The sequence below is a fragment of the Orcinus orca genome, chromosome 18 (assembly GCF_937001465.1).
Source record: "Orcinus orca chromosome 18, mOrcOrc1.1, whole genome shotgun sequence".
Classification (NCBI taxonomy): Eukaryota; Metazoa; Chordata; class Mammalia; order Artiodactyla; family Delphinidae; genus Orcinus; species Orcinus orca.
In genome coordinates this window covers 54,369,128-54,393,407 of record NC_064576.1, presented here as the reverse complement: position 1 = coordinate 54,393,407, position 24,280 = coordinate 54,369,128, and the positions used below count along the sequence as shown (strand labels likewise).

The following is a 24,280-nucleotide window of genomic DNA, read 5'->3' as shown; positions in this document are numbered from 1 at the left end:
CTGGGTGCTGGCTACATGAATGCGTTTAATTTGTGAAAATGCAACAAGCTGTGCACACTTCTGATATTTGCTTTTTTCTGTACGTATAATATACTTAAATCAAAAGTTTGAAACTACCAGAGAGATAAAGACCAAGATAATTCAGGGGAATTTTAAAGTGCAAGTACGTCAAGAAAATATCCAGGCATCATGGGAAATAGGTTGACGAGGGTCACAAAGATGGCACTGTCTTGAAAGTATCCTGTTGGGATGACTACATGACAATGTAGAAGAAAGGAATGATGAAGTGACGTTCCTACTTCAGGCATCGCTAATTCACCCAGGCCATACTATCAAAAAGGTGCCTGCAAAGGAGAAGTAAGAGGAAACAACCGAGACAGAAGCCGCACATACATGAAAAGACAAATAAACCACAGATGATTTGAAAAATTAACTCTTGCTTATGAAAATCAGAACTTGACTCCTACTAAGCTTATCCATCCCTCTAGGGACACACATTATCCAAGCGTTAATGGATACTGATGTTATTATAAAAGAGTTTCTGACTTTTCAGGCGGCTCCTTATCACATGGTTTTGGAATTTCTACCAGTAAATCATTAACAAATTTGAAATGACGGGTTACGCACCATTCTCTTTAAATTGTCCTAGTTTGATGTAACATGAAAACGAAAGGGTCAAGTAAAATAACTAAGATGCCTATAGCCAAATGTTCAGAATGCTTCAAGTATCATGAATAGCCGATATATAAATGGCCACTTAAATTGAGCTGGTTTTTCCTTTAAAAATATTAGTCTATAGACACTGGCAATGTTTCATTTACCTGCTCTTTTGTGTACAATGACAAGTTCTTTCCTAGAAATCATACTATTTTTGTTATAAATGACTTTGTGACTAAGCACAGACTTCGTATAGGAAACAAGTTTTCAACTGAATTTTACTGCTGATAAACAACAGTATAAAGAAACAGCACCATAGGAAATTAGCTTAGTTTGAAAAAAAAATTTAGCATGACCGTTCCTTTTTGCTCCAAGTGACTTTTAAATTATTTAATATTTTAAACTATTTAAATGTTGTCATCTGTTACTGTATTTCTCAAGAGCATGGTTCTAGTTTTAGTTTTAAAAAGCAGGCTGCTTTTTAAGTACAAATAAGTACTTGATGTTAACAGTATTTTTTCTAAGAGGTAAAGAAGGAAGTAAAAAGAGGGCAACAGAGTATAATTTCATGGCTTTTTGAAGATTTTGCCATTAAAAATCAAACAGCTCATTAAAAATAAAAATCACTTTTGTAATAATAAAGTTCTTCATGCAATGAGCCTTGAGAATTACAAAGTTGCTTAATGCAACATATACAACATATAATGATAAAAATAAAACAAACTGAGCTGTAACTATGGACACTAAGGAATGGACTTGATTACTAGGCACCTTAATTTGTGCCTAGTAATTAGCTGACAATTAATTTTCTCCTAACAAGTTATTCTGAAATAAGGCACTTTTTCCTGACCTGTAAATTCATTATTTTAAAACCATAAAACATAAAAAATACAGTGACATGAAACAAATTATGATTCTTTATTGCAATATTCAATCTTTACCACTTTGTAAGTGTTCATGGGTACTTAACATAAAAATAAGTACCCATGTGGAGATATTTATGCTGTTGATTTAAAAAAAAAATCACCACTTAACTTTTTATTCTTAGAGTGCTGTATAAATAACTGTGAAGCACAATTATGCTCTGAAATTATAATTAACATTCTCAATTGACTTAGGGGATTATTTATGAAATGTATTTTCTGTTTTCTATTTTTCATTAATATATTTTGCATATGCAAGGCTTTAAAATCATAATTTTAGTTATTATTCAACACAAGACAAATCAGTACAGACTCTTTACTGTGAAAACAAGGGCAGAAAGATTAAGTAAATTTAGTGGTGGCGTTACACACTGGAAGCGAGATTCCATTCTAATACAATGTTATTCATTGTCATTGTTGAATGAATTTTTCCTGTATTTGCATCTCTGTTATAACTTTTAAAGCATCTTGTATTTTAAGCCCTTAGTTTTATCAAGCAACAGTTTATTCAGATTTCAAGGGGGTTTCTAAAGTTTAACTTTGCTTACAGTAAAAATATCCTAAATAACTACAGTCTCATAAAATAAAAAGGCAACTTTTTTGTATATTCATAAAACCCTTGGGATTTTTAAAACCTTCTGCTGCAGTTTTAAAAATACTCCATGGGCAAGACGCTGCAGATTTAAAATTTTTATTAGCAGAGAAAATGAATACTAACATATATTCCCCTAAAAATATAATTTAAAAATACTATAATTGAGACTTTAAAAAAGTCAGGAACTTACTTAGTAATAGAATAATGTTAACACATGTATTTAAAGACTTTGAAGTTTTTTATTCTCACCAGCTAATATAATTTTCATTTTTCTTTTAAAATGCTTAGAAAAATATTCAGTCATCCCACTATTAACTTCAATTCCTAAACAGTTAACTATATTTAATAACACATAACTCTCAAAACAGAAGGATACCACAGATCAGATCTAAGGCTATTTTAGATCTGATTTTTTTTTTTAGCATTTTGAGGATAATAGACTATAAGGTAATAGTAAAAAGACCTTCAAAATAACCCCATATAATATTACAGCCCTAGTAGAGTTACAGGAACACTTTTAGATCACTAAAGTCATAAAGACCAATTATATCTTTGTTTGCAATCATTCTTTAAATCTAAAAAAAAGTTTAATGCCTCCTCCAAATTCTCATTTTCATGAATTTTAATGCATCAAGCCATGATGCAATCTGTAATTGTTTACTTGGTGAACTTCTTATATAACGCAATCACAAATGTCTACCATATATTTGACTAGAAAAGTAGTGTTATTGTAGGTACTCTCTCATTTCATTTTCATAGTACTCTGTGAGGTATAAATGACTATTATCCCCATTGTACAGATGAGGAAGCAAAAGTCTAAAAGGGTTAAACTACTCCTGGTCATAGTTTGTGGTGGTAAAACTGGAATTGGAACCCACAGGGTTTAACTACAGAGCTCTATTCTTATCCACTAGGCTGTGTCATTGTCATATTAAATAGCTGAAGTACTGACATATCTTGGATTTTGTAATTTAAAATGAATTAAAACTATGACTCCATTTCTATTTTATTATTTACTTATGATATAGTTTTATTACAAGATTACCTAAGAATTTTTTGTATTAGAGAGAAAAGCTAAATAATGGTATTATATGTAGTTCAAAAGTAGTACACAGTGATGGAATCACTGAGGTATTAGATTAAATAAATCTAAAGAACGTATGAGTTTTCTCTTGTTGACTATTAATGTATTTCTTTTAAGTGGTTGCTGTTCTTAAATTTAAAAATAACTCACAAATCCTGCGATGAGAACAGCAGCATAGACCTTATTTTTAGAAAACTTTAAAGAAATTTAAAAGGATGACATCCGTTTAAATTAAACATAAATGAAATAAAACATTTAAAACAATGCAACATAAGTAACAATCTAAATCCTTCCAAAAAGTACATACTGTCCTCACAGAAAGTTTTGTTCTCTGTAATTAAACAGAACAGAAAAAGAATACTAGAAAATTAGAAGGATACCCAAAGTCTAAAGAATTTTCTTTAAGGGTAGTTGCTAGTTCCTCAGGAGGGAAATGCTACATTTTGATTTATACGTCCCTTCAAATGATTTTATGTTATCTTTTCCTGAGCCAAAATATTTTCCAAGTTGGTCCTATGTGTGCAGACCTTCACTTTAAGCCACAGTAAAATTAAAACACTCTGGTCCCACTGACACGCTCCCAGCTACTGCTTCCACCCAAGGGAAATGTCTTCCTATGATGACGTTTCTCTGTTCACAGATGTACCCGTGGCAGCGTGTTTACAGTAAGGTCAGTGTCAAGGGAGAACAAACCCTGGATGTTACCGTACCTTCGCAGGACAGGCCATGGGAGGTGACCCCAGAAAGACTCTCTCGGCAGACGTTACAGAAAGTGGGTCGGGCATGGGAGCAGGCGTACCAGTTATGCATCCCTGAGAAATGTTCCACATTAAACTGGGCCACCTAGAAATGAGACGTTAGCACAGATTTGCAAAACAAGAGAACAGGACTACGTTTGGAATGTATATAGTTATGATTACAATTTCAAATCCACAATTTTTTTTTTTTTTTTTTGCGGTACGCGGGCCTCTCACTGTCGTGGCCTCTCCCGTTGCGGAACACAGGCTCCGGACGCGCAGGCTCAGCGGCCATGGCTCACGGGCCCAGCCGCTCCGCGGCATGTGGGATCTTCCCGGACCGGGGCACGAACCCGTGTCCCCTGCATCAGCAGGCGCACTCTCAACCACTGCGCCACCAGGGAAGCCCTCAAATTCACAATTTTTAAAACTAAAACACTTTGCTTTAACTTAAAAAAAAAAATCAGTACCAGGTTTAAACAAGTTGCTGAATGAATCTAGACATACTTTTTTTTTTCGCAGAATATAACTTAAGCGCTACGGTTCACATTTATTCTCTAAGAACACGAGATGACAGGAGAGAGGCTACTTTACCTCGTAAGTTTCTCTGGTCTGTACAGACTTCAGCGAGCTGATCCAATCCTCCATCTCTTTCCTATTCTCAGCGCAAAGCATTAGTCTTCTGAATGGAGTGATTATCTGAAAGGGATAGTGCAACCTGATTGTTATTAACCAACAAAGAGAGATTATTGCAAGACCTAACAGCTTACAAGGTGGTACCATTTCTAATCTCTTGAGTCTTTACTTCCTTGATGAAGAAAGTAAGATTCTCTGTAAGGTAAATGGATTTAGTTCTCAGTGTGATACCAGGTGGTCCAGGAAAGAAAAAGTCTAAGGAGACTTTTCTTCTCTTTGCCTTCAATGCTATTTACTTATCAGGCTTTCTAGCCTTTTACCCAAGGCTATGAACTCGTATAAGCAGGATATTCTTGTTTCATGTAATATATCTTGAAAATGGATTCTAAATAGAAATCAAAATAATTCATAGTAAGCTAGAATTAACCCATATTTTTCAATATGGAAATTTTGAAAAATCAAAGGAATTCACTATTAAATGATTTCATAATTGGTTTATAATAGTATCAAGACTATTCTACTTTAAATAATGTTGGGTTTACAGATCCTTTCCATGGCCTATTTTAATATGATTTATGTGACGGATTTTCTTCCCATTGTGTAGAACTCCACTGTACTACTTTTTAGCGAGAACAGGGAAGAAGAATTAGCATATAAGTCCTTTACTTGGCTTTAAGGGATGAAAATAATTGTGACTTTCATCTTTTTATCATGTTACCAAAGAAGGCAAATTAATTATATCAAGAATCTTAAAGCAAGAGGAATAAAACTTCATGCTGTTATAGCATCAGAAACTTCCAAGTAAGATTCTGAAATGACTTGAAAGCAGGCCCTATTTATGTGTGAATACAATATTCTGGTTGCAACCTTGAAGTTGCTAAATTTTAAGCATTTACGTCAAAGAAGAGACCATTTACTTATTTGTGAAAGAAACGCAATATGTTACATTCCCACCTAGAACCTATTTCCAAATAATAAATTATATATTTACTTGTAGAGAAAATTAGAAATTTTCCCAGGTTAAAAGCCATTTGATCAAGTGATAATCTACATATTGCGGTAGAGAGAGCAGATTTCCCAAGTTACGGAAAAGCAATAATTATCTCTAAAAAAAAAGGAACCCTTCCCAAAAGGAGTAAACTAGCAAGCCTCAATCACTAGTGTTCATCTTAGAAAATAAGTCCATTATTCAAAGCTATAGAGCTCAGCGCAGTTGTAGCTACTCACCAGTCACTGCTTCCTCTCATCTCTCATTAGTTTAGGCTACACAATCCTTCCATAGACTAAGGGGCCTTTAATACACTGGACAGGCACTCATGCTTAAATACAGCCGGCCAGACGTCACATGGATGTCGAGCATTAACCATTCAGCACTGGATATTTGTTAATTGCATATGAAATTGAACAGAACCTCACTTTTGCATTTTCTTCTGTTTTCCACTACGCTCCTTGGATAAAGCTTATTAGCAATTGGTCACTCCTCTTCCTCAATAAATAGTTAATGCAAAGAGCAATGCCTCCCTCATTACTTAGGAGCCAAATGGATGCTTTATTGCTTCAAAATGTTTTTCTAGGACAGCTCATGAAATGCCGCAGAGAGGGACCATTAAATCATAATACACCCCTGGCTCTGATGACTGGCACAGCACTCCAGAAATCTCTGTGTGTCAATGGACTGACTGAATCAATCTGATATTTATCTGAATAAATATCACCTCTAGCATGTTTTATTTAAATTTTCTGCTATACTATATGATGTAACGCTAAGGATTCCCTCTCTCTCATTAAGATCTTAGAGTGAGTGAGACATGTATTACTTAGGTAAATAAACCAGGCTATTTTATTCTTCAATTTTGTTTTTTTGTTGAATTCTAAGTAAAGCAGGATGTCTGATGGTTTTAACTATCTTTAATGCCTTTCTATTCTTTAAAAGCCATTGTGAATTCAATAAAAAGAGGGGAAAGGATAGAGAAATAGCTTCTAATTTTTCTTGTAGCTTTTGGAACTACAAAAATGCCTCAACTCTAAAGGATTTCGGCAACATAAATCATGCATGTACCTCATACGCTGACGAAGTAAAACGTTTACATTTGCAATTTCTCTTTTTTTAAAAAAAATGTGTTTTAAAATAGGCAGTAATAAGTAAAGATCATGACATATTCTTAAAATAAAAGCTAAGTTTTTAAGAGCCAAACAGAAATTATAAATAATTGTGATTTACAAGCCTTGTGATTAAGAAATCTATTATAAAGTTACACTATAAGATGTTGACACAAGGAAAGAAAATCCTTCATAAATCGTGCGATGCAGAGATGTCTCGCTTTGTGGCTGCAGGGTGAAAAATACCTCAGGGAGCAGCCTCGGCCCAACTGAAGACAAGGCTGGTTTACCAAGCAAGCCTGTAACGTCTCCCAGATTGTCCCTTTCCTCTCTGGGCTAATCACTCCTCAGGCCTCCAATGCTCTGAGTCCCCTCCCCAGCTTTTACTTAAATTCTTCCTCATCGCTGACCTTTGTAGAAAAGAATATGCCAACAGTCCCATCTGCTAACTGACAGGCTCTAGCTGTATCCTCCCTGAACCTCATTACACTACAGTAGTACCTCATCCAAATCTTTGTCAGGAAAATATCTGAGGAGCCGCAGACTCTGAAAATTATCTGAAATTTATCTGAAATTCTGAAAGCCTTTTTATTAGGACAAGGGAGTAGGGTGGGGAGATGGAAGGATAGAGGTGGGGGCTATTCCCAGGGAAGACTCTCTGAGCCTGTTGGGGGCCAAAGCCAGGATGTTTCTAGAACTAGAGGACTCTTTAACTTTCTTGAAGGATCTGCAGTTTATCTATCCTAAAGTGTCCCCTAGCCCCTGGCCTCATCTTAACCCTTACTTTTACCCTCTCTTCCCACTACCGCAACATTCCCAAATGACTTTTTTCAGGCACTTCTGAACTTACGTCAGTAATTAGTTTCTTCAAACTATAACCACCACTCCCATCTCAGGTCCTGGGAAATACACCTGTCATCCACCCCAGCATTTATTGAGTGTTTACTGCATGCCAGAGCCTGGGCATACAAACCAACCATATGGGCTTTGCCTTACCAATCTATAAGGGAAATGGGTAAGTAAACCAAGATTTGCCTGTCCGAAAAAGTGCTATATAAGATGGAGTACAAAGGAAAGACATCTAAATTCGTTTTCTAAGTGCTACTTCAAATAATATACAAACTCCACAGGAATAGAGATATTGTTCTACTTTGAGAGTTACTGGCCTCTAAGGGTTAATCCAACAACACTATTATGTTGTATAAGGATCAAGAATTTCTCAGTCTGGGAAAGCATGTAAATACATAAAACAGATATAAAACAATCTGGCATTAAATATATAAAATTCCATCAAAGAGTACCATTATGGTTAAGCCTTTAAATATATAAACATGCACAGGAAAAAACCCCCAAATACCGTACTGGTTATCTTTCAGTGAAAGAATTGCAGATAATTTAAATATGATTTTTTTTGGTTGTTTTATGGTTTCTAAAGTAAATAGGTAGTGTTTCAGTAACAAAAACATTCTTTAATTTTTTTACTAACAGAAGAATGGGAATTTAGAATTTAAAACTTTGCACTGTTCCAAAGCTGGAGTTTTCCAACTTGGCTGCACTTTAAAATCACATGGGAGACTTTTAAAAACCCCAACGTCCAGGCCATGCTCCATACCAATGAACTCAGAACCTATGAAGATGGGACTCACCTACCAGTTTTTGTTTTATTTTTTTTAACTCCCAGGTGAGTCTGAAGTGCAGCCAACTTTGGGAACCTGTGTTCTAAAGATATTTTATTGCAAATTCCCAACTGGAAACCACTCATGTAACAGCAGAGTGATTCACTGCCTAAACCCTGGAGTCAGACGGACTCAGGATGAATACCAACAGCATCCCTTCTTACGTGTGTGGCTATGAACGTTTCCTTGAGCCTCAGTTTCGTATCTGCAAGAGCTCTGCTGAGTGTGGTGTGGGTTAGAGAGACAACCCAAGCAAAGCCTTCAGCACAGTGTCTGTTACAAGCCAAGCCTCACTAAATATTAGCATCACAATTATTCTCAGCGCTGACAGGGATGACGTACATGTTTACAGCTTTCTTCTATAAGGTATATATTTCTTGTGTAAGTGCGGTACACAGACAAAAGTAACAGGAGCTTAGGACAAAAACGGAGGCATTTTGCCAACGGAATAGTCACTGACTAGCAAACCACCAAAATAGAAATAAAGATAATGACCTATGCCTTAGAAGACATTAGGAAAACATCAACAAACTCATTAAGAAGAAATGGTCTCCCCTCCCCTTCAATGCACTGCGTCTAACCTTACCCAAAGCAGGAATATAACGGCAAAAGGCTTACCAAAGAGCATGAGATCCCAGTACAGCAGTGAAAGAGTTCAGAATGCCGTCTCTAGTAGGTATCATGCCTAAACTGTTCAAGATAGAGGGTTCCTCCTTTTAACTCAGATTTCTGATTCTGCAATGAAGGAAATTCTGCAACCTTCTGTGTAACTTTAAGGGTCCAACAACTTCTTCTGTTCAAAAATGCTTATTTCTAATCTAAAGTTGTTTACAACATACTGATCACATCCGCACCCTGGCATACTTATTGTTGTATCTTTAGTGATCAATCCTGAATAGCCCTGACTGAAATAAGGATTCATTTGCAGTGAGAAGCCTTTCTTGGAGAGCAGGACAAACAAAAAGTTTAGTTGTGCTATAACAATGTTTGTTGTCTATACTTACTATAACTTAGGGGATATAATTTGACTTTTGTTAAAGCCCCATCAGGTATAAACACGTGTCTTTATAACACTAGGTTTGCTATACCTGAAATTACCTAAAGCTCAGTCTTAATATTCCTCTTCCATCCTTCCTCATAAAGTCTATATCCATCTCTTAAATTATATATGTTCCTTTTCTTTCCATTCTTCATTTTTGGAATGAAGTAATTCACTTTAACAGCTTAAATGTGCCAAACTGCAACGTAGTTGCAAAACACTCCACACATATGTAGTGTTCTACAAAATACATCTTATGTATTTTGAGAGCAGAGATACTTCAAAGAGTAAATAGGGATCACTACATCCAAGGGCATAGGTCTTTAATGATGTGTTTGTACCTGAATCAAGACAAGAGTTTTTTCAAAACATAGACAACCACGCTCCAAATTAGATTTGGTGGATCAAAATCTTAGTCTGGGGGGAGACGTGGATAATTTCAGATGGAAATAACTGTACATTGGCAAAGCTATACAGGTAATTCTGGTGCACACCCGTTTATCAACCACGAAGGGTAGGTAACAGAAGCATCCAACTTTCCCATTAGTCAAAGCAGGATCTGGTCTAAAATAATGTAAAGAAAGTGCTCTTAATCTTTATGGGCCCCTATCTCCCTTTTCTGCACCCTTCTGCTCCCAAATTTCCAGTGTCTCATCTGCCCCTAGTAATATTTCTTTGTGTGGGACCCATCTGTAATAGCCTCCCACCTATAGCACCCCACGTGATATAACAGAGTTTACAAAGTGGTGATCTCCGAGGTTTTTGTGGCCATTTCTGTTGAACCATGAAGTGCTGTGTTGTAAAACAACAAGTTAATATCCATCACATTAGACAGGTTCTTTGCTCATCACAATACAAGCAGCTTAAATCTATTTTCTTCAGCTGGCCACTCCACACACGTAACGGTCCATGGAGGCATCTGAATTTGCAAATCCTATACGAACTCCCACGACTCCTTTGCCTTCTAGGGTCAGTGCTTCCCTATTTTATTACAGTCGCCTCAAGCCCCATCGGTTTTCTCAGGTGACAACTACTGATCTAAAGAGTAATTTTTTCTGAGGTGTTGACAGACGATAAAGGTTTATTTTCTCCTAAGGGTGCCTGAAGTTTAACAGGAGACTAATAAAAGTACAGAAGGTCACGACGAATGTATTTCTGGCACCAAGACCAAAGACAGTACCACAGGTATTTTCAACAGATAGTGTAATTTAAATCAGATAGTATAATTAAAATAAAAGAATTTTAGATTAGGAAGAGACTTTCTCATACTGACGCAATACCATAAACATTATTCATTTTATAGCTGTAATCGCTGTGGAGTCTGCATTAAGTGCTCACGATGAAAGACTAGGTTCCATGAAATCCTGGAACCCAAATTTCACAATATCTAAAATAATGTAAAATAACTTATAAAGATGTAAGGGACTAATGGTAAGACCGAGATCAACAGGTAATTCACATACATGTGAGAACCTATCAATCTACAGCTGGAATTTATAAAGAAATTTTGCTATGCAGGCAGCACACTATGTAAATACCAATAGGATGCTAATTCACATTGCTGGGTAGTTGAACTAAGGTCTTCCCTACTCTCTTTCAGAATGATCTAAAAATCTTTTCATATGTCTGTTTAGGACCATGTTTAGATTTATAAACAAACACACACAGACCCTTTACGGAGAGTATGGAAAGAGTCAAAAAGGATATCTGAAAATCATTCTACGCTTTTGTTTTTGGCTGAGTGGTCATCCTCCTAGCTGATGAGTCCTTTCAGCTGAATAACAACCTACTGATCTTAGTGGGCATTCCTGGAATGTAGAGTAGGACATATCAAATGTCCCCATAGGCTCTCATAATAAAGGGGGAGGCATTAGTCATGGACTTGAGGAAACCTGTCTCAAAGCTGCTTATTATCCTATCTAAGAAGAAGGTATATATCATCTGGATATGATATTAATTTCAAAAATCAAACTACAACAATAATTACCTATACATTGATATAAATATTTGAGAATTCTGTAGCATAGATATGAAACGTTACTCCCTTGGGGCAAGATTCTACGAAAAAATGCAAGTATTGAAAAAATAAATTCTAATGGAAATTTGTTTGTAAGTACATAAAACATTTATTCTGAAAAATCTACTAATTATGGAAAGGGAAAGACTCCTGGATGAGAGCAGAACATCTTTGCTAGGAATATGTGTCTTCTTATCTACAAGAACACTTGACTACAGACTTATGGCAAAAAGGCAGTAACACATTGATTCTTCAATCATCTCTGTAAATTAAGTCTGGTGTTAATTTTGTTACAACATATTGAAGAGAAAAAAAAATCTAGAAGCTCAATGAGTTTTCCACAATTACGTAACCCACTTCCTACATGAGGAGTTTAAAAAGTGTTACAGCAAATTAAAAAAAAAAAAAGATTATTCCTTCACTGTAAAATACTGAATTGAGTAACTATGGTCAACTCAGTAAATCTCTTTCACAGCTTCTCCATACCTAGGCTTTTGTTTGAGAAGAAAGATGGAAAAGAGGTAGAGCTAAAACTGACAACCGCATTTTAAGGGATGCCTACTGAAGAATGAGGGGCCAATACAATGATGTGAAAGATCTGCTTTAAAACACTTCAGATAAAATAGGGAAGAGAGAATGGATGAAGCAAGTGTGGCAACAATCTAGATAATAGTAAGAGCTGGGCAGTGGGCATGTGAGCGTTCATCACAGTTATCCTGAGTCTGTGTATATTTGAAATTTTTCACAATTAAAAAAAAAAATGTACCAAATGTTTGGGAACCCCAAGCAAAACCCTTCAAGGAACTAAGAAGATGAGGGACGTGGGTGTCTTAAGTCTCAGCTTGCAGGCCATACCCACCAGGACCCAAGCCTCTGACCTCCTACCTCTTTCTCCCATAGCAAACTCAAATTAGATGAGTAACGTGGTTCCCTTTCTCAAGTGACCTAAGATGTCCACAGGAGCTAGTGAAGTAAGACTTCTGATCGCTGACTGAGATGGGGTGGAGACAAGCTGCAGAGAGCTGTGCGAATTTTACTTCCATCTAATTCTGGAGTTTCAGTGACTCTGCTTAAGATTAGTTCTGTAGATCATAAAAGTTGACTAAGGAATCATGGCTTCATAACAATGTCGTTTTCTGTGCTAATTTGATTTTCCTCAAATATAAATAAAACATAAATTCTGGTACCTGTTTCCATGAAAAAAGGAACCACAGATGTCAATACTATCAGTACCAATATTCTCAGTATTTCCACAGGATCTCACTTTCTAAAAAGCAAAGTTACCCTTTACTTGAATTTAAAAATATAAAATGCTCTAAAATCAAAATTTTATTGAAAAGCATTTAATGAAATGTTAACACAATAAAACAGAGACGCGTAAGCTGGCAGAATCCAAATATTTTTCAAATGAGCAACTGAACTCAACATTATATAATTTATATAGTCTTAGAATCCTTACAAAAACTGTAAAAGAAACCAGCCTATTTAACATCTTTATGGGAATATCTTGTCTTTAAGGCTTTGTTTCATACTAATGGTCCTAACCGTCACTTCCCAGAAGCATCTGGTTCACTAGAGAGCCAAAGGTAGAAGGACATAGTGAAATCTTACAGGGTAGAGACGACAGTCCCTTTGAGGTTGTGCTCTTCTCCCTGCTCTCCCTGGAAAAAGAGACAAGGCGAAGGTTTCAGGGAGTCTACCAGGAAAGGCTATAAGTGTTACCTGCTGGAGTATGCTACTGTATCATTTACATAGATAAATTACTTGTACAATGACAAACCACTGTTTCTTTGAAGACTAATAAAGAAAGTTTGGATCCAAGTCAGTACTAAAAGTCTCTTAGAATTCAAATGAACTATAATTATTCATGTTAGTCAATCCCTATTGTATTAGTTTCCTATTGTTGCTATAACAAAGTATTCTCATACAGCTGTAGTAGTCAGAAGTTTAAAATCAAAGGTGTCAAAGGGCTGCATCCCTTCTGGGGAGAATCTATGTCCTTGTTATTTCAGTTTCTAGAGGCTGCCTGCATTCCTTGGCTTGTGGTACCTTCCTTGCATCATTCCGACCTTCTGCTTCCACAGTCTCATCTTCTCTGACTCTGATTCCTCTTGTCTCCCTCTTATAAGGACCCCTGTGATTACACTGGGCCCACTCCAGTAATCCAGGATAATCTCTTCCCAAGATCCGTAACATAATCACAACCACAGAGTCCCTTTTGCCATATAAAGGGGTGTTCACAGGTTACAGAAATTAGGATGTAAACACCTTTAGGGTTCATTATTCAGCTTACCACACCCACAAAGTAAATATAATACACAGTCATAACTTTTGATATTGCAATAATGAACTGGTAAATCAATGACATCTCTACTATATTTTCTTATTATAGTCACAATTTTAATTAATATCCATGGGTGTAAACAACTTTTCTTCAAAGGAATTAATAATTAAGTTCCTTAAAAATAGGAGGCTCTCATGTTGATAAATAAACAGAAGTATTACTCCCGCAGCATCCTACATTTTCAGAGTGCCTTGCTGTCAATATGGTCACATACATTATCTCAGTTAATCATCCGTATCTATAGCTGGCCTACGTGATAGATAAAAAGAAATTTAGCCTGTTTAAAATCACAAACTCGTTAAATAGGAGAGCCAGAGTTTACAGTCAGAACTTCCGGCTTCATATCATAACCTCTTTCCTTGTTAAACCAGACAAGTAGAGCTTGTTTCTCAGCTGCCTTTATGTGCACCATACAATCCTGCTGAAAGTGAAATCTCTTGTGCTATAATTTGACCTGTCCAACTCTAAGAAACCAAGTGTCATCAAAACAATTATGTCGATTGAAAACAAAAGGGTTAGGATAAAGCAAGTTTCAGACTAGCAATAACAAAATAATATTTCCTGTAAATAATTAAGCTACAACTTCATTTAACTATGTAATAGTATTTATAACTAAAATATCACTAAAAATACACTTAGCTCACCAAAATTGGTTTAAAATAAGATCTAAAAATTACTGATCAGCATTCTAAGAGCAGACCAAAATCAAGTAATACTTACACTGCCAATATAAAGCAAGCCTATTTCACAACTACCAAAGGGAATTAAAAGAATTCAGAACTGAAAGTCAGGCCACACAAATCAGCTGTGTAATTCCATGTAGCTTGCTTAGTGTTTGCAAGTTTGCAAGCTCCCCATGAGTCCAACACCCAAGTGTTTGAAAATCAGAGCTAATAACCTGATAACCTTATCTAAGGTCCCACTTCCACTCTCCACCACAAGGTGCTATTCTCCCCTTTATAGCACTTTTCTCCACTTAGATAATAACATCTGATTATTTTCGGACTCCATCCACTTCATGTCTGTTGCACAACTGTATTCTAAAAGTCAAACACACACATACACACACACAAAACATAAATAAATAATAATAAATACAAGTCAAACATAAGTGCAGCACAGAGCATATTAATGTCTTAAGCAATGGGCAAAGATAATGGGTTAGATGAGCTATAACATTACGAGAAAAGTGCTGAAGGTTACCTACGGTGATAGTTTAAAAACTTACACTCTCTATTTGAATCCATCCATCAAACTACTCATTCAGTCACTAGAAAATGTAAAGAGTGCCTATTATATGCCGAGCAATATTGCAGCCCTGGAAATACTCTGTCCTTTCACTCAAGGAGCTCATGGTACAATGGGGAACACAGATACGTAATTTCAATATAGTCAGTTCCTGTCGTCTTCCAAACCATTTTGGCCTGACTTAAAAGATCCTTCAAGATCTGGACCCTTATCTATGCTCTCAGCACCCAGGGTGCAACTAGAGTACAGTGAAAGGGCAGCTAACCAAAACTGAAGGATCAGGGAAAGCTTTGTGGGAGATGACACTCAAGCATTTAAGGATGAATGTCAAGTAAGATTTCGGAGGGGATGGGGAGGAAGCCAGAGAAGGGGAAAGGAGGAAGGGATATTGCAAATGAAGGGACACACAAACACACAGATGAAGAAAGGTCAAGGTAAGGACTGGTATTTTAAGTAGTGTGATACGACAATCACAGGTTGCAGAACAAAGAGAAACCAGAGAGGTAGTTACGAAAAACCTTTTAATCACACTCAGGAGTCTGGATTTGATCTTCAAAGTGACACAGCACTACGAAAGGACTGTAAGCAGGAAAGAGACACAAAATACTTTATTTTAGAAAGATAACTCTGGCAGCAATGGGGTGGGTCAGCTGGGCAGTCAAGAGACAGGGGAGAAGACTCTTACGAAACTGTGGGAAAGGCAAGACAGGACAAGAGTTCAGGGTGGCGATGGGGCTGCTGTGGAGAGAAGCCGTCTATGAAGACTGGAGCCAAGAGCAGAGATGATTATGGGTTTAATAGCGTTTTCAGAGGCAGCATTAACGGGCCTTGGTGACTGGCTGTGAGAGATAATGAGGGAGCAGTTTAAATGATTCCAGTTTTCACATTTAGAATGAAAATCAGTTTAAAGCCCAAAATACTATTTATGGAGTAATTATAACAGGCCAGGACCTGTGTGTGCTAAAATATATCACATCACATATCATATATCATAGCATACCATATCACAGCATATATCATATCATACCATATCAAATTTCATCCACACAACTCAAAAAGTAGCATCCATTTTACATTTGAGGAACCTAAGGCTCAGAGAGGTTTGTAACTTGTCCAAGGTCACAAAGCACACGTAGAATTTGAAACTAAATTGTGTCTGCTTTCCTAGCCATCTACTAGAGAATGAAAGAATAGCAAAGACTTTACTGGCATTATCCTAAAAGGACAGATAGAACAGGCTGTACAAGCTACTTACTTTTTCTCCCCTTAAAAGATAATCAGGGATACTACAGTTATATCTCAATCCTATATATACTTGTACATTCTTTAAAGATGAACAAGAAAAGGTACTGGTAAAATTATAATAATAAATTTAATTTACTAATATAGACAGGTTTCTGCAAACCAGACACCTTTGGAGAACAAAATTTTAACAAGATTAGATAATCATATGTAGCCCTGTATTTGAAGTATTACACTGTCCATGGGAAACTGAAAGGTTTTTCTGTTTGTTCAGTATTAATTTTAGTAACAAGGAGCACAGTGATTTCAGAAATTCTTTATGGAGGCTGTAACACACACTTCCCCCGTAAACTAGCAGTGGCTGTGTGTTAATGGACACAGTAAAAGATTTACCACTCATCTAACATTTTTTGGCTGCACCAGCAGCTGGAATGACGCATTGGCCCCATTCCCTTGGCACCGCTCCTTTGGTTTGTAACCACACATTGCTCTGTACAGAACACATATGCGATGGGAATTGTCAAAACAAAATAATCATCTTGATTGTACTGCACACGACAACACTAAAACATGTCTAAAATCTAAAATTTCCATTACACCATAATCATACTTAAGGAATAGGGAAGATGTTTGAATATGCTAGAAATGTAAAAAGAGCCAGGAAAACGATGCTTAAAAAAGTACTTTAAATCGTTTTAATAGTCTTTAAAGCATCTCCATCAATCACCTCCTAGACATCACCAGGCTATCTTACCATCATTTTAAATTCTCAGTGTCCGATTCACAATGTCTTCTTTTCAGGTCCCACAGACCTGCTTGTATTCTTGTTTTCGACCCTTAATTAAAGGCATCATTTACATACCAACCCCCCCAAATTCAACAACCCTACGTTAGTTTGCTCCTCTCCCTTCTCCCTTCCCTTTGGCCATAGTTCTCCTGACTTTCCCCAAACAACTCTCATCCATCCCTCCCTTCCCTCCTATTACAGGTGCTCTGATATGTACCCTTATCATGGTTTCCTTGACACTGCAGCAGTGTTCAACTTGGGCTTCCTACTAGATCCATCACTCTTGTCAAATGCATCTGCTAGGAAGCTGTCAGAAAGGGCTCCCATGTAGCATCTAAAATTTTTTTGAATAAGTAATTTGTGGTACAAAAAATATTTCAGGGCTTCCCTGGTGGCGCAGTGATTGAGAGTCCGCCTGCCGATGCAGAGGACACGGGTTCGTACCCCAGTCTGGGAAGATCCCACATGCCGCGGAGCGGCTGGGCCCGTGAGCCATGGCCGCTGAGCCTGCGCGTCCGGAGCCTGTGCTCCGCAACGGGAGAGGCCACAACAGTGAGAGGCCCGCGTACCGCAAAAAAAAAAAAAAAAAAAAAAAATTCAAAATGTATTTAGAAGGAAAAGTACCTCTCCCTTTTGGAGCGTGTCCCCAGCTACCAAGTTTCCTTGCTGAAGGCAAATATCTGTAAGCTTCTGTTACCCCTCCAGAGACATTCTTTGCATTTACAACACATATGTGGTCTTTTGAGGTTTAAATGCATGCGTGTATGCACACACACAGAGTGACATTTTATACATGCATGCTGTTTCACATCTGGCTTTTCCCACTGAATAAAACTTGGAGTTTGGTGTGTATTGTTACACAGAGAGCTGATTCATTCTTTTTCATGGTTGCATAACATTCTACCGTGTGATATATTTCATCATTCATTTCAACCAGTTTCTAATTTGCGCATTTGGATTGTTTCCAATCTTTCCCTATCACAATGTGCAATAAATATCTTTGTACATATGTCTTTGCACACATAATTGGTACATTTCATCACCTCTGCTAATTCTGGATGATGTGGGCAGTAAAGGTATTGATGAATCTAAAAGACTTGAAAAAACTTTCTTTACAATCTACCCCATAAAGTATGTATCTTTTTTTTTTTTTTTTTTTTTTTTTTGCGGTATGCGGGCCTCTCACTGTTGTGGCCTCTCCCGTTGCGGAGCACAGGCTCCGGACGCGCAGGCTCAGCGGCCATGGCTCACGGGCCCAGCCGCTCCGCGGCATGTGGGATCTTCCCAGACCGGGGCACGAACCCGTGTCCCCTGCATCGGCAGGCGGACTCTCAACCACTGCGCCACCAGGGAAGCCCTTAAGTATGTATCTTGATCTTATTGTGTTAAGGCCCAGGTTAAAATTTTTTTCAGCAGTCATTTTGAGTAGTCATGTCAGTACTTGCTGGTGGGCATGCTTCTACCCACCCTGAAAAGGCACATGCAACCTAGAACATTGTCACAGGAACGACACTTTACCTGTATGAAAACAAAACAAAACAAAACAAAACAAAACAAAACACTCTGATTTTTACAAAGGTTTCCAAAGGGAGAAGGATTTGCTGCTTTGTCCTGACAGCCTTTCTTATATTATGAGCCTAACAAATAGGGAAGTTCTAATTGAGCAAGTATGAAAAATTCATTATTGTTGGCATCTTTTACTGATGGAATTCTGAAAGAGAAAATGGCCATTTGTGCAGAAACCAGACCACAGAGGCCAAACATTCAACGCTTATAAACATGAGATCCATAGAACATACATCCGTACAACGTAGAGAATACTGTGACTCTTCCCACTTGAAATATTAGCAGCAGGCCCATATGACTTCTGGTTACTATCCCAGTAACTACCCACCATCAGACATTCATACTGTAGAGGGTTGGGCTAGATTATTACAAAGCATTAGTGAAGTGTGCAAAAGCATCCCATTTGCAGGGACAAGATACCCTACCAACTGGTCCAGACAGACCATGTCATTAGGTGATGTCCAGTGTCTGGATCAATGGAAGACATAACTCAACCTTGCTGGAAGGGGCCCAATTAAGCGCTGATGTCAAGGGCCAGGTTATCCTATGGCCACAGCCTCTACTCTAAGATGCCAGCTCTGTTTAATAGCATCTTGATAATAATCTGTTTCTCTCCAAGATTTAAAGACCATCTTCTGCCTTGAGTCCCATAGCGGGGGGCAGCTTACGAGAAACTTCTGAACGTATCCTAAGACAGCTGTCCGATCTTTCATAAACCCTGATCAGCTAACACAGCCTGAGTGTCAGGACTGTCCAAAAGCCTTCAGATCTGCTACCAGCAAGTCTCATCCTGTGACAACGAGAAAAACGAAACAATATCTCCAACCGGACAGCAATCCACCTGCGTGTTGTCAACAGGAAGGTCTTGCTTCTGATGCCCCCTGTCTGTTGCTGACTAGATTGTAATCTGTCTTCCAAGAGTAAAAACCTACCTTTGCCTGCATACATTGAGATTTGATCTTGGCAAAGTTTAAACTGGGTCCATAGAAACGTTTAAGGCAGAGACTACTGAACTGAAAAATCTCTCCTTTAAACACTTTTTTGTTGGAAATTAAATTCTTACCAGAGACCTGTCACAATGCAGAGAGCAATCAAAACTGCTGATCCGGGCTTCCCTGGTGGCGCAGTGGTTGGGAGTCCGCCTGCCGATGCAGGGGACACGGGTTCGTGCCCCGGTCCGGGAAGATCCCACATGCCGCGGAGCGGCTGGGCCCGTGAGCCATGGCCGCTGAGCCTGCGTGTCCGGAGCCTGTGCTCCGCAACGGGAGAGGCCACAGCAGTGAGAGGCCCGCGTACCACAAAAAAAAAAAAAAAAAAAAAAAAAAAAACTGCTAATCCTCTCTCTTCCATTAAAGATAATTCACTAATGACTATCACCAAAATTGACCTTGGGCAGCAACCAAGCAAGCACTCTAATCACTGCTAGCTGGTACACCGGTCTACACACCCTTCTTTCCACCTGTAAGGTAGTGAGGATTCACTAGGAATGGCCGGACTGGACTAAATCCTATTTAAAATGTTGATTACTGCTATTGCACTCATAAAATTCCAATATGCTATTCATCCTCATGGAGAAATCACAGGCTTTAAATATTAACGATCCTACTTGTTAACTACATAAATTTACAAAATTATGTTCTCTGAACCTCACCTCTTCATCTATTGAAGGGAAGGAAGAATAACTACTTCATGGGCTTAATGAGATAATGAAGTGAGATATAAACTAAAAATTACCTGCTATGTGCTCATTACTCCTTATTGCGGGTTACAGGACCGACCAAAGAGGTTTTGGAAATGAATAAACATTTATTTTTCTTATCTATATTATAAACACCTTAAATTTTTAAAACATGTAGAATAATAGCCTTTCCTTAGTACTGTTTTAATATTTCATTAACATTCAAGGAGGACTTAAAACTATTTTAATATTAAAAAAAAATAAGTGGTTGTTTTAAATTGTCTAATGGAGCCAAAATCTGAAAAGCGTAATGACGTGTTCTCATTTTTAGAGCATTTCATGCCAGATGCAAGGCCAGATTCTGAAGTCATCAATAAGACCAGGTGTGATGAACAAAGCACCCCTTTTTGTGTGCACATCATTTGGGTTTTGTCAGGGTGATTCAAGACTGCAGGACGCTTGGACCACTCATAAGGCCCAGGACGGCAAACATCTCTGGAATTTTCTGGAGCGTTTGAGCACCACCACGGCTCTTCACTATTCCCAGTTTCTTAACAGGAAACCAAGGATTCTGACTTCCTGGGAGATCTGGAACGTCAAACTCCTTAGAAAACAGGACTCTACCCTGCTAGTCAGTATAGAACTTCCAAGATACTAAAACTCTTCAAGATTCTGCTGTTTCAGTCAGAGGCCACAAGATAACAGGATATCTTTAGCTGATATCCAGACATTGATGATGGTTTTGGTTATTTTTGTTTTAATTTTTTTTTACTAGTAGTTTATTTTCCCATCTTAGGCCTCTATTCCAGGTACCTCTGTGAGACAGGATATGATCTCTTACAGGGTTTGAGGTTTCCTTCTGTACCACAAACGGGGATCAGAGCTAACCTAAATGAGTATGGAACTAAGAAGCCTTCAACTAAGAGGCTTCAGCCACGTTAAGACCACAGTGAAGACCAAGTAAATCGCATAGCCCTTCTCCAAAAGGGGCATGGTGAAGCAGCCAGGCTGGCAGCATGAAGAGATCTCCTGTGGAAGTCTGCACAGCTTAGAAGCCTCTGTACAACTGGATGGCTGGTCAGCCTGGGGCTGCTCTTTTGAAACTTGAGCAACCCTTGCCCGTCATCACGCAGAATCTCTCAAAAGAGACAATGGATCTAGAAGTTTAAGTCCACGTAGCTACAGCGGCTGTCTCCAAGATCATGGTGTGAGTGATAGCATCAGCTCAGGACCATCTAGTTGGAACCTGGGAAAGGCCTAGTACGTGGAACGTATCAGTGAAATGCAGATTTACAACTAGCCCAAGAACAGGAGGCTGTGCAGCATGTGGCCATTCACTGGGAGCCTCAATACGGCACGGGCACTGTGGAGGTCAACCTTCCATGATACAGGCCTTTCATCTGGGTGGACGTCTTCCATTGGCCATCCCCAAGGTGCCTGAGGCTAAGGCTTCCCAGGGAACCAGCTTCATAAAACACTGGTGTTTAGGGTCAGGAATAAGCAGTTCTACATGGTTCACCATATTCTGGTGGCAGAAATACTGACACTGGGTATGTGTTTGCGGAGAAAAGCAGATGAAGCAGTCCAGAGGATTTTGTCTATGGAACCCTGAATGGTCAAAGAGTTTGCGTAATCTCTTCTCTTTCCTATAACTTGGGCCCCTGTGATGACACGGTTTCTAGTCTTAGTTGGGAGGCAGTTCATTGCTTTTTGTATCCGAAGAATCCTATTCTAAGGCCACATGCTCTAAAGACAGGGACCTACTCCTGGAGGCTTTTAAACTTTTTCAAAATATGGTACTCAGTGGCCAATTCCTTATAGTCACCACTGTATATCCAGAACCTAGCACAGTGTCTAATATATACAGCAAGCTTTTGATAACTATTTGCTAATGAATGAATGAGTGTCTAAGGGCAGTTCTGGAAGTGGAGGACCAGGTGGGGAGTGGGCTGCTGTGCAACACCCTAGGGGGATAGGAAAGGAATGGAGGCAGCAGGTGCAGGTTACTGACCAGGAGCGCCTCTCTCCCTGAGTCATGGATCTTCAGCAAGGCCAGGACAGGGTAAGGGGCAAGTGGTAACGCCAAGCACGGCTACTTAACATGGTACCCTGTCTGGACCTCCAGGGACACAGTTCTCTCGACGATGAGCCCTCTTTCCCAACATTTTGATGGTGTCTATTCATACCATCATTCATCAGAGGGTCTGTCTGATGAAACTGATCTGGAGACCCATGGTCTGATCATGCAACCAAGCCCAGGTTCCCAGAGCTCCCGAGCTGCCAGAAAACTCAAGGACATGCTCACTGGCTCTTGCCTTACTTTAGAAAGTCCATTTGAAAGATGGATGGAAGGTTACTAGTGATGGTGGAGACCTCAGTTAATCTATTTGAAAGGTTCATGGAAGAGTACTAATGAAGGTGAAGACAAAGACACACTTCTCCCACCCACACCTTATTTCCACCCCAAGATTTTAGTCTAGCTACAAAAGGACCAACATTTTCTTACCTCCTAAGACTTTGGCCTAAGGAAGCTCACCATAATGCTAAGAAGTATTTCTCTGGGTTATACTCTTGGAAAAGATCTACATCACTCAATGAAAAGATGAACATGATACTCCCACAGAAACAATGCTAAGACATTTCATTTATAAAAGCCTGGTGTCAAAGTTATAGAAAACCAAATACAAATTTCAAACTTAATGTATAAATTATCAGATTCATAGTATAAAGTCTAACCTAAACTGTATATAAGTCAACTTTAAAAGGGAAAACAATAACCCCTCAAATTGCATGAATGTGGTATCACTTGAGAGTGCAATACAATATTTTAAGCAACATAGACATTAAAAAATATGAGGTTTGCTACTACCTGGCATCTAATAATTATGTGGAAATACTGCAATGGTTAATCATAGGCAAGAATCATGTTTGTAAGACTTATTGTTGGTATAAAAGTAATCTGAGTCATGATGTGTAGATTTCAAACAAGGATACACATGTTTATGGGTATATTATAATACTACACCACGGGGGAAAATTAGGAAACTGTGCTCTCTAGGCTAAAACTTGAAATAACACCTTTCTCTCAAAGAAAAATTAGAGTTTACAAATATCATTCATTCCTTCAACAAGACACATTCCTTCATTCATTTAACAAATATTTATTGTCTTTCCACTCTATGCCTGGCCCTCTGTTAGCCTTGGGGATTCAGTGGTGAAGAAGACAGTCTTTGTGCCTAAGGAAATTTCAGTCTCCTCCATCTCCCCTCCCACATACACACACCATGCAACAACAGCATTCTTGAAGGAAGGTCCCTTAGCTCCTGCTGTGTCCTATAATGAGACAGAGTGTGTAAAATGTCCAGCATGGAGTCGAGCAAGCTCTACATCCACTGCTCCTTGCCTACTCCCAACAAATGCCAAGAGCTGAGAGCCCCGAATTCTGTACTAGCTGCACACAGCTGTCAGTCATCCAACCTTGAGATAGTCATTTCAGCTCCTTGAACCTGAGTCTGCTCTGAGGACTCTCTTCTTGAAGGCCACTTTCCGATCACAGGGAATGAGATGACTAGAGATTTCTAATAATGGGCAGAGCCATTAGCTCACAAGAGGCCAGTTCTATCAGATGACACAGTTATAAAGTTCTCTTTTGTGTAGAGCTGAAACGGTCCCTCCGTGAATTCAACCACGGATCTTTGTCCTGTACGCCAAACCTGTCTACTGCTTCTTATCCATAATAATCCCTCAAATATTGAAAAGATGTCACATCTTCCCAAGTCCTTAAAATAAAAAGTGCCCTTTGGGCTTCCCTGGTGGCACAGTGGTTAAGAATCTGCCTGCCAAAGCAGGAGACACGGATTAGAGTCCTGGTCCGGGAAGATCCCACATGCCGAGGAGCAACTAAGCCTGTGCTCCACAACTACTGAGCCTGCACTCTAGAGCCCGTAAGCC

At 38.5% G+C, this 24,280-nt stretch overlaps 1 protein-coding gene across 3 annotated transcripts in view; it reads right to left on the bottom strand.

Moving 5' to 3' along the window:
- The window catches only part of DGKH (diacylglycerol kinase eta), a 184,812-nt gene that overhangs the window by 75,691 nt on the left and 84,841 nt on the right, over positions 1–24,280 (bottom strand). For 2 of the 3 annotated variants that reach the window (XM_049701208.1, XM_004274557.4), the window contains exons 5-6: positions 4,591–4,695; positions 3,970–4,102 (exon numbers count right to left, since the gene is read on the bottom strand). In XM_049701208.1, coding sequence (XP_049557165.1) covers positions 3,970–4,102; positions 4,591–4,695 — 238 coding nt within the window. Of the gene's footprint in view, positions 1–3,969; positions 4,103–4,590; positions 4,696–24,280 lie in introns of those variants that run through there. The other variant, XM_033436729.2, reaches the window with a different exon arrangement.